The following is a 13,956-nucleotide window of genomic DNA, read 5'->3' on the forward strand; positions in this document are numbered from 1 at the left end:
TGAGTTCTCCCTCACAGCAGTAACAGTTCCCCACCCCCACCTCTGCTTGCTCTCGTACTGTGACCCTTTTTGCAAATTGAAATGCTCCTGCCCCTTCCAGGCATGTCAGAGAAGAGACAGCGCTCCATAATTATCGACAAGTGAGATGCTCTCGGCAGTGGAAAGTATGGAAAGTGAGAGCTCTGACCCCCTTAGGCTCTGTGTGACTTGGGCACCTCTGTAATGGAAAGATTAAAAGCAGCCCCCATCCTCCCTTCCAGTAAACAGATTAAAGGGGATTGGCTTATATATAAAGACGTTGCCAAAAGCTGAGAGAATATTTTTGGGTCTGCTTAAAACCACAACATACCAACAACCAACCAAACAAACAAACCAGGGGAATTTAATTGACACAGCCCCTTTCTGAGAGAGACGCCAGAGGAGACGAGCAGAGCAGAGACAAGCAGAGCATTGTTACTCTTCTCAAGTGAGATTAGACATTTTTTTTCTCTCCCGCTCTCACCCACCCTCAAAACTGTTTTACTCTCCGCACATGGAACATGAGGAGGATGAGGATGTTAACTTTGCCAAGTGGATGAGCAGCTTCTGGGGGCACAGCGGGCCAGACGAGGCAAAGAGGGATCGCAGAGCCAGCTGGAGAAGGAAGCCCAGAGTGGAGACTGAGAGGAGAGCCTCACTGCCCTGCCCGGTATGAAACACCCTGAAACCCTGGCACTCTAGCCTGGGGGGCAGGCTTCAGGAAAAAAATGAAGAGAACAAAGGGTTCTTAAATATTTATTTTTCTTTACAGGAAAGCACAATGTTTTGTAACTTGGATTGTTATCCCTAAAGATGTTCTACAATAAACCATGGTAAAAACATTGCAGAGTTTTGTAAAGCAGAATAAAAACCCAGAGAAAGAGTAGTATGCATGGTGAAGCCCTTGGAACTAAGGCAAAGCATGGTAAATGCATAGTTTAAGAATGGGAGGAAAAACATGATTGTGCAATAAACTTTTTTAAGGCATATTACCCAACTGAAAAAAAAAAACATTTCTGTATCTAGTTCTGGAAGCCAGTGTCAGCAATATAATTCCACTCCTTTCCTGAATCCAGATCTCGATATGTTTGTAGAGGCAGGCAGGCAGGCAGGGGCAGTGAATTGGTGGCCAGTAAGTAAGTAGGTGACATTTTTGTAGTGTGGAAGCTACTACATTTTATTATGTTCTAAGTGGTGAGGGTATGAAATTGGTTACCGAGCCATGCTGTTGATGCTTAATCATTTGGGTCCTATAAGACCTGACTTCAAGTTATGAGATCAATATTCAAATAGGAACCGGTCCAAATGGCCTCCTCTCGTTCACAAGCCCACTTCTAGACAAACCAGGCTTGTTGCCAATGAGGGTTTTGTTTTATTTGGTTTAGTTGACCTATACAGAAATACATTGGCGTAGTATACCTGAATGGATAAATATGGTTGATATATGGTTTACGACCTCCTGATTATATAACGCTGCTTAAGAAGAAAGCATTAGCATTTAGGCGTGTACAAATTACTTAGAGGTTTTTTGACACGTGATGTTTATATATATATATATATGTACCAACAGGCTGGGGTTTAGCGTCACCCGAAGTACTACACCACAGTTGCCAGTTGTCTTGCAAAATGTTTTATTTAACTGATCGAGTATTAAAAAGGAATACAGTCCCCACCTTATACGAGCCCGATATTTATTCTTAGCAGTCATAGCGGTTCTATGTGGCGGCTAAAGGTTGAAAAAAATGCAGCTTCTCAACTCAGTTGGTAGATCTTTGAAGAGGGGCAATTGAGTTTACTAATTATGATTAGAACTTTAGCGGGCCGGGGAACATTCAGATCTTTTGCTAAAGTTAAAATAACTGATGATACAACCCAGTGCACTTTTAAGTATTTAAAAAAGCAAGAAACCATTCAAAATAATAAGTGGTTCCCAGGAAGGTTTTTAATTCTGGTACCAGTTAATTCGAAGTGAGAGTATGTGATCAATTGCATTAAACTATATGCAGTGCAAGTCCAGTAATGTGCTGACATGCTGCATACGTGTTTCAGGGAGGAGTTCTATGTAAAAAGATGAATTGGGGAATGCATGATTTTGATATTTGAAACATTTTCAATATTTGAATTATTTATTAATTTCATTTCATTTTTTTTCTGTAGTTCTATTTATTTTGGTTTGTTTATTGAAGGATTGTTAAAACTTTTTGTCACTGCACCTCTGAACTAAATATTCACCCACAGCTGCTTTACTGTGACTGTGTTTGGTTTTCCATGGGTAGAAGAATGATTTCATGAATTTGTCCCAATTTGTGAATGTGCTCTTTCCTCCCTCCCTCCCTCCTCCCTCAGGCCCAGCTGTCTGCGATGCACCTGACCAGGCTGCAGGCGTCATCGATGGGGCCATCTCCCGTCTACCTGCAGAGCTGCAAGGAGCCCCGTGAGGAGAAGGAGTTCAGAGGCCACATGAAAGTGCGCAGAGCTTCCTCCTCTGGAGAGACCCGCCAGAAAACCTCAGTACCAGAGAACCGAATCAGCACCATCCACGAGCTGTCTGAATCCTTCGAGCGGAGGCTCCGCTTCCGTAGTGGACAAGCAGCTTCCCAGGTAGGTTCCATCTTGTTCTGTCTTCAAAGGCCTGGATTTCCCTGTGTTATGGCTGCATTCAATAAAGAGTTAAACCATGTGGTAACTGTCTCTGAAGCCCCTTTCACACACAAATGCCGCTACTGAGCCTTCTCAGAGACATTAAAAAATTATTTTAAATGCCCATTCACACAGTACAAAATTGCGCAATCTATGCCGGCATAATACCGTCATAACCTTTTCACACAGCCAAAGGGATCATGTGAGTACAACTTTCAAGCCTGTCAGTCAACAGATCGTTTTCATGGCAACGGCGATTCGCCCATAATTTTCAGCAGCATGCACCATTCCTTCTATTTTTAACTTCAGCCTGTAAAGTTAACAATTCCTGAACTTATACGAATCCAATTACTACCTTGTTCTTGATCAGCCATTGTATCTCAAAAAAATGAAAGCGCGTAACATCGAAGACAAAAATACCCAACATGTCCGGTGTACAGTCACATGGGATATTGACTTTCAATCCATGCCCACTGTAGCACTTCAGTGCCAGCATAGCATTTCACACCAGAGTTAAGACGGTTCAGTGCCATCTCTGAGCCATCTCGCGAGGTGGTTCAGAGACGGCATAAAATATGATGGCTGTGTGACAGTATAGGCAATTCATACAGACCAAAATCCCACATCAGTGCCAGTGCTGAATCATCATAGCTCGTCTGTGTGAAAGGGATATGAGTCTTTAATTTAAATCCCATATATACATTATGGGTGTCTGAAAAGTTTGCTTGAATGCCACTATAGAAACAGAAACAGTGCTGTGTTTTTTGATTGAATCCCCACTGTAAGATAAGACAGGGGGCTTGACATCAGTCATAGAGGAAGTAGCTACTTGGTTAGTGACATCATTCCCCACTTTCCCTATTCCTTTAGAACTTACATGCTTAGCAATCAGTCACTAAGATCCTTCTCCAGTTTATTCACCTAGCCATTTGACCTAAAAAACAGATTTTCTGTCTTTAATGTTTTTTTCTTGCTAAAGGGTGAAAATGATGACCCCTGTGTGATTTGTCATGATGACCTCAAGACTGACACTGTCAGAGAACTCCACTGTATGCATAAGTTCCACAAAGAGGTACATGTATTAAACAGGAACAAAAAGCACCAAATGTAGTCTAAAACCAGATTCATAGTAAGGACTATCGGCTGGTTTCACAGACTGTGATTTGCACTAATCCTGGACTACCTAATGTTACTTAAGTCAAGACTAGTGCTAATCGTGGTCTGTGAAACCAGACGTAAATAAACTTAAAGTAAATAAACTTAAAAGTTAACCTTTCCTCGATTTTATAAGGAAAATGATCAATTCAATTATCAATTTAAAGTGAAAGGAAGTTCTAAATTAAAACAAAAAATCTTTCATCTTTTGTTAGTTGCTCACCAGCTTCCTGTAAGTAAGTGTTTTTTGCGTGTGTAGCTTGGTTGAGATTTCCTGCTTGCTGGAATCATAGGATTATTGTGTAATTACGTGTCTCTTAGGAGATACAGCGATTGGAAAAGAGTTTGTGGTAACTCTCGTCTCCCAGCAGCCTATGCAAGCGACAAACAATTACTGTGGCCCCTTAGTCATGAATAGTGCCTCTTCTATGAACCTGAGACAAGCCTAGTAAAAGCAGGATTTACTGAACTAATGTATGATATTTTAGTCCAATAATAGTACAACACTCAAGGATTCAGTGTTACACTTTGCAATAGCGTATCATTGTTTTTTCTACTTTAAGTTGTATTAAATATTGGCAAACCTAATCTTATTAAATGTATCCCTTGTGATCTTTTGCAGTCACTGGCCAGTTTAGTGAATGTATGAATTTGAACTCTGTTGTACACAATCACGAGTGATTCTATAAAATCACTTGTGATTGTATACATTCACTGTCACGTTAGTGAAAGTATGAGAAATGTATAAAATCGTACAAAATAACACAATTAAAATGAAAATAGATTTGTAGTAATAAAGGAGCTGCTGTACTGTATTTATTACTACATTAACACTCATAATTTAGTCCAAACCAATGATAATGTTGTTTAAAATGAGTCATATAAGCTAGTAGAGTCAGAATATAGTCAAAATACAAGAGACATATAGACATGTAGTACAGTAGTCTCTGACTAAGAGAACACCCCTCAGGAAGCAAGCAAAGTGTTCTTATAGCCGAAGTGTTCTCTAAGACAGAGTTAGCCACCAGACACAATATGAATCAATAAATAAATAAATACATATGTATTACTTGTTATGACGCACATGCATCAACATATCAAATGAATCGAATAAGTAAAAGAAAAGCAACAGGCAAGTGTATGTTAATAAAATATAATAATAAAGCAACAGACAAACTAAAGTTAATAAACTAACTGTCAAACTAAATTAACACAGCACCCCTACACATGTTAAAAAAATGCAGCAGCAATGTACAAGACATGCACATTATTTAACAGAATGGTGAAGCAACTCACCAGAATGGGAAATACCAAATTGCTCGGCGACTTGTGTCTGATTCAGGTTTTTTTCAAGAGCTCAAACAATTTCCAACTTTGTGTAGCAAGAGAAACAGCGACGCATTTTGCAGTTTGTTTACATGGCATTTTATAGCGATGAGGTACACTCCTGAAAATCAGAATACAAAAACATTCAATAATATGACGGCAGTTCTGGAAAGATTTAATAAACCAATCAGTGTCCCTCAAGACACTCTCACGATGACAAGTCGCTTTTGAAAAGACTGAATAAACCATTTTAATTTAAGTTTGATGATGATGAATTATCAGGTTACAAAACAGTACTATATGCATTGTGAATTAATCGCTATCGGTGCCAAGAAGGTGTTCTTTTAAGCAAAGTTCCTGTTCCTTTAGCCGGAGCATTTACAATGGGAAAAACCCATTTCACCACAAGGGTGTTCCCTTAGGTGAAGTGTTCTCTTAGGAGGTGTTCCTATACGCGGAGACTACTGTATTCAATTATTTATTAAACAAAATGAACAAACATATGGGGAACAACAATCTTCTTACAAATTATAATGTAATAAACGAGAGATGCATGCAAAATGTCCATAGAGTAGAAATGCAGAGAAAAAGCAAAAATTATAATAGTTAAAAAAATTGTGTATGCAGTTTAAACTATAAATGCATGTAAAATGTTCATAGAATTTATAAACGTAAATTAAAAAGGCATTTACACATGCACTATCATTGATTCTATACAATCCCTAGTGAATGAATGAAATGTTTTAGTCTCTTTTAACACATTCACTAACTGCTTCCAGCAGTTCTATACAATCCCAAGTGAATATATAACATTTTTTCTCAATATTTCACACATCCACTGGCCAATTTTAGTGATTCTATACATTCACTAGCGATTCTATACAATCACTGATTTCAGACTTTCACTGTAACATATATTTAAAAAATCAGTACACAGTGTGAAGTAATGACAATTATTTCCAGTCTTCTGTTAACCAGGAAGACAACAGTCAAGCTACTCAGAAACCTTCCTTGTGTTGCAACCACTGATGTTTTGAGTTTTGCTGGAAACTCTTCCGACCATGAAGTTGGTCATCTGACCCCACTTGACCATACCTATCCTGTTGATAATCTCAGTGTTTATATTGTTTAAAGCTAATTGTATGTTACATTTACACTTCCTAGTTTTCATTTATATAACAAAATGAGCCTTAAGAATGCCAGGTTGCCACATCTCTTCTTTCATGTAACTCCTGTTCCAGAGGCTGTTTATAATTACCAGTGCCATGTTGCCTTGTTTGACCTTGAAAAAAGGCTGGTTGGCTAGTAATGAATACTGCTTGTGATATGTTGGCTTTTAGTCATTTGTCGAACAGCTCTGTTAACTAAATATTTTTCTTAGTACTGCTTGTCTGTCTCAGTGTACCAATTTGTGTTTTTATAGTTTCAAATTAATAGTTGATCTATTAATTAACTTTTTTCTCTTGTAAGTGAAACAAAACTTAGTCAGAATATGTGGTACTCAGTCCCTTATATTGTAGATAGAGTTGGAACAGTAATCATTTAAAAGAAAGCATTGCTGCACTTTTTGTAAATGTAAATAAAAAACATTTTTTTCTGAAATTAAGTTTTTATTCCAAAAATATTCTAATGATAAATGAAATTCCAATTCAGTCCCAACACATATAGAAGGGAAGCATACATGTGGACTTGAGTCGCAAAATATTACGGTTAGCTGCAGAAAATGGCTTGTTAGCCACAGATTCTGGGAGTGTTCGCTAAGAGAATACTAAATAATATACATCTATTGGCACTCTTACCACAAAGAAATATGTTTTCACACAATTTAAACACTACTTGTAATATGCTTCCTACTATGGCAATTGCTATATAACAAGAAATGTTTGCAGGCAGCAGATTGACATTTCTGGCAACCCTGCATTGAACTTTGGGTAGAGTAGTCCAATCTGTGACTAACAAAAATATACCAAATCTCTTGGTTTTCGTTGAGAATGACATATTCATTAATTAAATACATTGTTGGAACCAAGGCCTAGATTAAAAGGGCCAAGATGCCATAACAGTAAACCAAGCACTGTAAAAATCGAATTGCCAAAAACAAATCTACTTTTAATGACGCAGGCATTTCTTGTTTCCCAGTAGTGGTTAACACTGTACTGCTTTGAATTGCTATTTTGAATTGCTCTGTGCTAATCTGTAACCTGTGTAAATGTAACATAGTGCTTCTAGATCTAGAGCTGACATTGATATGGCAACCTTGTATGCATAGTATCCTTGTAACCTGTGCTGTAATAATAAAGAGATGGTGAAGACAACTTTGGAAGTCAATAAAAGCCATGACAGTCTGTACCAAAAAATCTCAGGCTCTTGTTATTGGCCTACCTTCGTTAAACATGGACAAATGTGCTTCAAGCCTGGTGAACAGTGGAAGTACTGGCTGTGGGTTTACTTTAAGATCGGGTACAGGAACTGGGAGATGTAAGACCATCTGAATATTCAGAAGGAATGTGTCTCTGTCACTGAAAGCACTCAACAAGTGACTAGAATGTTAGTTGGTCATTAGTATCCCAGCCTTGCCCAACTCAATATTAGTTTACAAGATTGCAGTTTGAAGATAGGACCTAAGTAATTACCTGGTTCCCCTGATAGAAGATCCAATCACAATCAATATTCTGAAATGTAAGGACGGGAGACTTTGGGTTGGGCAGACCGTAGGTTCTGTCCAAGAATTCAATGTCAGAACTGTCTTTGTAGAACATTGATAAATTAATTTTTACAGATGGATCCAAGTCCATCTTAGACTAAAGTGTGTCATTATGCTAATTATTGGCTCAGGATTAGAACATCTAGAAAGGGTTATTCTGCGCTAGTCAATTCCAACACATGATGTAGTAACTGGATTGTATGAAATGTATTGGTAATGTATGCAGACCTCTTCAAATCCCACACCTCTTGACAATGAAGGCACTCTTGAGTCAAGGTAACACCCCTCTGCATCGAAGCATGTTGACCCCAGGCAGGCAATGTGAAGAGAACACGCTTTGTATCCCAGTTGCGTTAATAATCCTGTTTCTCTTTGTTCCAGTGCATTGAGAAGTGGCTGTGGAAGAAACAGACATGTCCAACGTGTCGGGTACAAGTGGCTATGCCAGAACCTTTCTATTGGTCTTCAGCCAGGAGGAAATGGCAAATCACAAGATTTTGAATTCCCATTTGCTGCTGCTCCCAAATGCTCCGAATTGGACTGACTGCCACAGCCAATTTAAAAACGCAGGACCTGTGCTCAAGAGAATCTGCTTAAAATTTTGTCTATCCCCCTTCACTTTACGCATTTGTCATAAGATATAGTACATCAGAATGCGTCGTTCCCCTGAACAATGATATTGGCATTCAAACAATTTTTAAGGGCGGTATAAGAAATAAATCACTAATAAGTTTAGGGATTGGACCAAAACCCCCCCCCCCCCCCCCCCCCCCCCCAAAAAAAAAAAAACAACTGATATATGTAGCACACACTTTGTGTAACCAGGTTCAGCAGTGTGGACTGCTTTACTGTATGTGCATTATTAGAGTTCAGCAAATACTGCATATGTTTCAGTCATTCTGTGGAGCCACACAGTTGATCAAATGACAGCTGACCAAGTGACTGTATGTACAGCAGGTATTTACTTGGCCAAATCCCTGTTTTTTATTAGTTGTTTGGTTAAATGCCTGGTTTGACAGAACGACTGTAACATATACACACTTTAGTGCACAGAAGCATATGCCATTGATGCATTGAATCATCACTACATCCAACACATACCATTCACCCCTTCCATATCACACTAGCTAAAGTTCCTGCTATAACCATTGGCTTAACCTTAGAAACCCTCCACTTTGAGCATGGCTGCTTCCCGTGTACATCAGTGTTTTATGGTTTTTGTAAATTACTGTAATAATGCCAAATAGTTCAATGTGTGAGCTGACGAGAAGCTTTTGTTCCTGTGTTCCTGGAATTCTCAGCTAAAACATTTCATTATGTAATAGGATATTTACTTTTTGTATTATTGTACTATTGCTATTACTATTCATATTATTATATTCAGTTCAGTATATTGTGGTGTACTGCAAGTGTGCACATTGTGGTTGTATCAGGCGCTGGCCATTTAGGATACAATGGACTGAATGTTGAATGTGCATCTTCTTCAATTGCACATCTTTTTTTAAACAATAAGTACATACATATTAAATGATTTATGATTAGAATTGCATGTCATTCTTTTTATCACATTTAGGTTTAGGGAAGGGAACCAGTGTAATGTTACAATGTTACAGACCATGGTACTACCATCCACCAATCAGGAAGCTCCATTAGAGGGCACTACCTCAAGTTAGATGACTACACCTTCTTTGTGCATTAGTAGTCATCTGCTGGTCCATTTGTCAATCCATCCATACGAAAGGCTTGACAGGCTTCTGGGTGAATTGATTTCTCCATGACTGACCTGTGAATGAATGAATTGAAAGGTGAATCACCTGTCTCAAAAAGCTGTAACCATTTCTAGCCAATTGGAGCAGATGCTAAAATTGCAAGCAATGAGAATCCAGTGTCAAGCAAAACTGCTTCAGCCATTAACCTTGCAGCTTACTAGAAAAGGCGTTTCAAATAACCTCAGTCATTAGCAAAAAAAATAAAGTTTACTTTGGTGCTTATCGGAGCCCTTGAATCACAGATTTAAAAAAATATACAGGATCTATCTCGTGCTAACATCTATGGAAAGATCTTGTTGGATTTCCATATTATTATTATTATTATTATTATTATTATTATTATTATTATTATTATTTAATCATACAGCAAAAGTCTTCATCCAAGGTGACACAGTTTTACTATGCAGTAAGTGACAAATACAATAAATAAAGCAACTGTGGTAGAATTACAATAAATGAATATAAAAGCAGTATAATAATAATATATTTGCAGAATGCATCATTCCAGTGGGGTGGCAGGATATAGCTGGTGATGCAGTGCTGGATCCAGGTTGCTGTAAATCAGTGTGTACAGTGAGGTCAGAGGGATAGATCGGTGTGTACAGCAAGGTCAGAGGGGTAGATCGGTGTGTAGAGTGACATCAGGGGTAGATCGGTGTGTACAGTGAGATCAGAGGGGTAGATCGGTGTGTAGAGTGACATCAGAGGGGTATATCGGTGTGTAGAGTGAGATCAGAGGGGTAGATCGCTGTGTAGTGACATCAGAGGGGTAGATCGCTGTGTAGAGTGACATCAGAGGGGTAGATCGGTGTGTACAGTGACATCAGAGGGGTAGAACGGTGTGTACAGTGACATCAGAGGGGTAGATCGGTGTGTACAGTGACATCAGAGGAGTAGATCGGTGTGTACAGTGACATCAGAGGGGTAGATCGGTGTGTAGAGTGACATCAGAGGGGTAGATCGGTGTGTACAGTGACATCAGAGGGGTAGATCGGTGGGGTCTACAAGTACTTTTTGTGCTCTGTGTATTTATGATCTGACACACCATTCCAGCCTTTAAATCACAGACACAAAAACTACGATAACGATTCTACAAAGCTGTTAATTGCCAAGACTTCAATATAGCTACAAGTATTCTTGGGTCATCAATACATAATGCAGCAATACAAAGCCCTAAACAAACCTGTGCTAAGAGAAAAACATTTTAAAACTATTTAATAGAGTCCCAGTTAAAACTATTTTAATCAAATATTAGTGCTAATATGACAAAAGCAGATAAAACTACCCAAAATCTCATTTGTGAATCAAAATGAATAACTTTATGTTTTGCACTAAGCTACGGAAACCCATATGTATTCCTTCATTATAATCAATATCGTGACTTTACTATACATTACTCTATTGGAAATAAAAATGTGTATATCTATTTACCCTATGCAGTTTACTCCTTTGTAGAATCATTATCATAGTTTTGTGTCTGTGGTTTAAAAGCAGTAGTTGCAGCTGTTCTGTATGCGTACAAGATGGATTCTGTGTTTTTTTGGGATTATTCATCTGCGGTTCAGGGCTTCAGTATATACAATCAAAGTTAAAAAAACATGTTTTTGTTGCTGGTGGCCAGTGGTCAATCGATTCACCCAGAAGCCCATCAAGCCTTTCATATGGATGAATTGACTGATTCATTTCTGAATTGCTGCACAAATTGTTGAATTAATTGATGAATTGCCTAATTAATTTCTGAATTGATGGACGAATTGAAGAATGAATCTATGAATTTCTGCACAAACTGATGAATTGACTATGTTTCAAATATTTAGTACACGTTTTAATTTGATTTTAGTGTTGTCATTCTAATTATTACGCATACTAATTTGGCCAATCAGATAACTGAAAATGAAATGAGAACCAATGAATTTAAAGAAAATAGTATGTGTAATAAATTATCCAATTAAAAGCTGCCTTACAGCTGCCATTCCCGCCCAATTTGTGACAGTATATAGACTTGGCATTGGGTAAATTCTAGTGAAAAATGGATAGACCTGGGGATCCCCAGAATCTAATAAAGGCGCTCCGCGTGGGGTGCAGGATGCGCTCTATAGCCTGGACATCGCCGGTTCAAGTCCAGGCTATTCCACTGCCGACAGTGGACAGGAGCTCCCAGGGGGCGGCGCACAATTGGCCTAGTGCTGCCCGGGGGGGGGGGGGGGGGGGGGGGGGGCTTACGTCGGCCAGGGTGTGCTTGGCTCACCGCACACCTGCAACCCCTGTGGCCTGACAGTGCACCTGCAGGCTTGCCTGTAAACTGCCCAGAGCTGCTTTGTCCTCCAACGCTGTAGCTCTGAGGTGGCAGAATGGTGGGCCTGCAGTGTGTAAAAGAAGCGGTCGGCTGACAGCACACGCTTCGGAGGACAGTGTGTGTTCGTCTTCGCCCCTGAGTCAACGTGGGGGTGGTAGCGGTGAGCTGGGCCTAAAAATAATTGGCTATTCCAAATTGGGGAGAAAATGATAAAAACAATTGGCGACTACTAAATTTAAAAAAAAATGGATAGACCTGGACCCTCCGAGACGAGCATCAACTGATGGTTTCAGAGCCTTAGAAATCGCTTTAATTCAGTGGTAACATGTCACAAAGAAGGCTCGGGTGGTGTGGGTGACGTCAGACCAGGGAAATGAAACAATAACACAGGTAGTACAGGGCGAAACTGAGATGCTACGGCGCTCAGTGTTTTTATTAATTAAACAAAAAATAAAGATTTAAACAAAACACAAAATAAAGGGCACACTGGCCAAAGTAAAACAAACACAAACTATAATTATATGTTTACAAAAACGATTACCTTTTAGATTGCTCACTGGTAGCATTTGCACTCTAATCTCTCTCCTCCTCAATGAGTCTGGAGTGGGTCTTTTATAATCTATGGCCGGAGCCTTAATTACCCATTAATAAAATAATTACCTTAAGGCTCCAGCCATATTCCCACAAGATTTCTTAGGATGGGGATTTAACCCCATTCACGCCAACTACACTTTAAAAGACTGGCTTTTTCACTGGTCACAAATAATAAATAATAATGGACTGATGCATTTAAACATAATATAATAATAATATTAACAACAACAACAATGATAATTACAAATGAAAATACATACATAAATAAATTAATATACACAAGGGATGGGCACCCCATCTCATAACCCCACTGTAGGTAATATGTCATTTTAAACAAGTGTGGAAAGATCTGACATTGAATATAATATTAGCTATGGGAACTCAATATTTTAGTGTAAAACTGAAATAAATATAATTAGAAAATTAAAAAAAAAACGATTGTGTACATTATTAATACAAACTGAACTGTGTCACGGTCAACAAGGAGTCGGGAGCACTCAGCAAATCTGTATTTGCACCATAGAAGAAAATATCTCTCTATGATTTGCAATTTTCCTTATTCTTGATTTAAAAAGAGGTTATCCCGAAGGTGATTGGCTACTCTTGTAATTACGGTGCATGCCTGTACATAGGTAATACTATGTAGAAAATGCATAGGTCATTTCCATTTATTTAGAACATGTACTATTTAATGTATTCTGATTGGTCCAAATCAATATGCGTACTAAATATTTGAAACGTGTACTAAACAATGCGTTTTTGACCCGGCTGGCCTTCCTTAGGTCTGTGACAGTTTTGGTCTGTTTTTTTACTCTGCCGTGAACACATATCAATATCAATATATCACACATTTAATTTTTTTCCTGTGGAGACCTACGTAGAATGTATGTTCAATAACTTATTGTTAGTTAAATGTTCAAGTTTAACCAAATTCAGACAAGCAGCCCATGCAATACAGCATTCACTAGTGCAACCATTAGTTAGTGAAATTTTGGGGTTTTTATTGTAATTGATTTTTTAGAACATGAGAATTATCATTACTCGCATATCCTTAGGTCCCATATGATATGGAAGTGCAGTCATTATAGTACTAACCTACCTCACAAAATATTTTGAATCTACAATTACATTTAAGTCACCAGGCGCTTAAACATCACATTTCATCACAATTGAATGACTGGTAATCTGCAGCTGTAAATACATTTGAGCGCTTTTACAATAGGAAGCAGCATTTTCTGCAGAAAGCTCCTCATCCCCTGACCCTGTGATCGTGAGTTTCACACAGTTCCGGGAAACTTAGCAGAGAATGGATTCACCTGTTTAATGTGCTTGCCTGTTGGCTGTTCCAATTGACCAGCTGCTGATTCAAAATACTGATCAGGTAAGTGCTTTACTAAATATTGATCATGTACCACACTGTGACCCATACTGACCCAATGCTTACTACCATAAAA

General features: G+C 38.6%; 1 protein-coding gene across 3 annotated transcripts; it reads left to right on the top strand.

Moving 5' to 3' along the window:
- The first annotated feature begins 170 nt into the window (after positions 1-170).
- Positions 171-8,600, top strand: lnp1 (leukemia NUP98 fusion partner 1). 3 transcript variants are annotated; one of them, XM_034010578.3, is made up of 4 exons: positions 175-688; positions 2,365-2,619; positions 3,638-3,730; positions 8,225-8,600. In XM_034010578.3, the coding sequence occupies exons 1-4, from the start codon at positions 533-535 to the stop codon at positions 8,342-8,344; spliced, it is 624 nt and encodes a 207-aa protein (XP_033866469.3). In that variant the 5' UTR covers positions 175-532; the 3' UTR covers positions 8,345-8,600. The 3 variants fall into 3 exon arrangements, with proteins under 3 accessions (XP_058884823.1, XP_033866469.3, XP_058884822.1); XM_059028839.1 differs by lacking the exon at positions 8,225-8,600 and adding an exon at positions 6,103-7,496; XM_059028840.1 differs by lacking the exon at positions 3,638-3,730 and having other exon boundaries at positions 171-688.
- The last annotated feature ends 5,356 nt before the right edge of the window (positions 8,601-13,956 follow it).

This window comes from Acipenser ruthenus, chromosome 8, assembly GCF_902713425.1.
Source record: "Acipenser ruthenus chromosome 8, fAciRut3.2 maternal haplotype, whole genome shotgun sequence".
Classification (NCBI taxonomy): Eukaryota; Metazoa; Chordata; class Actinopteri; order Acipenseriformes; family Acipenseridae; genus Acipenser; species Acipenser ruthenus.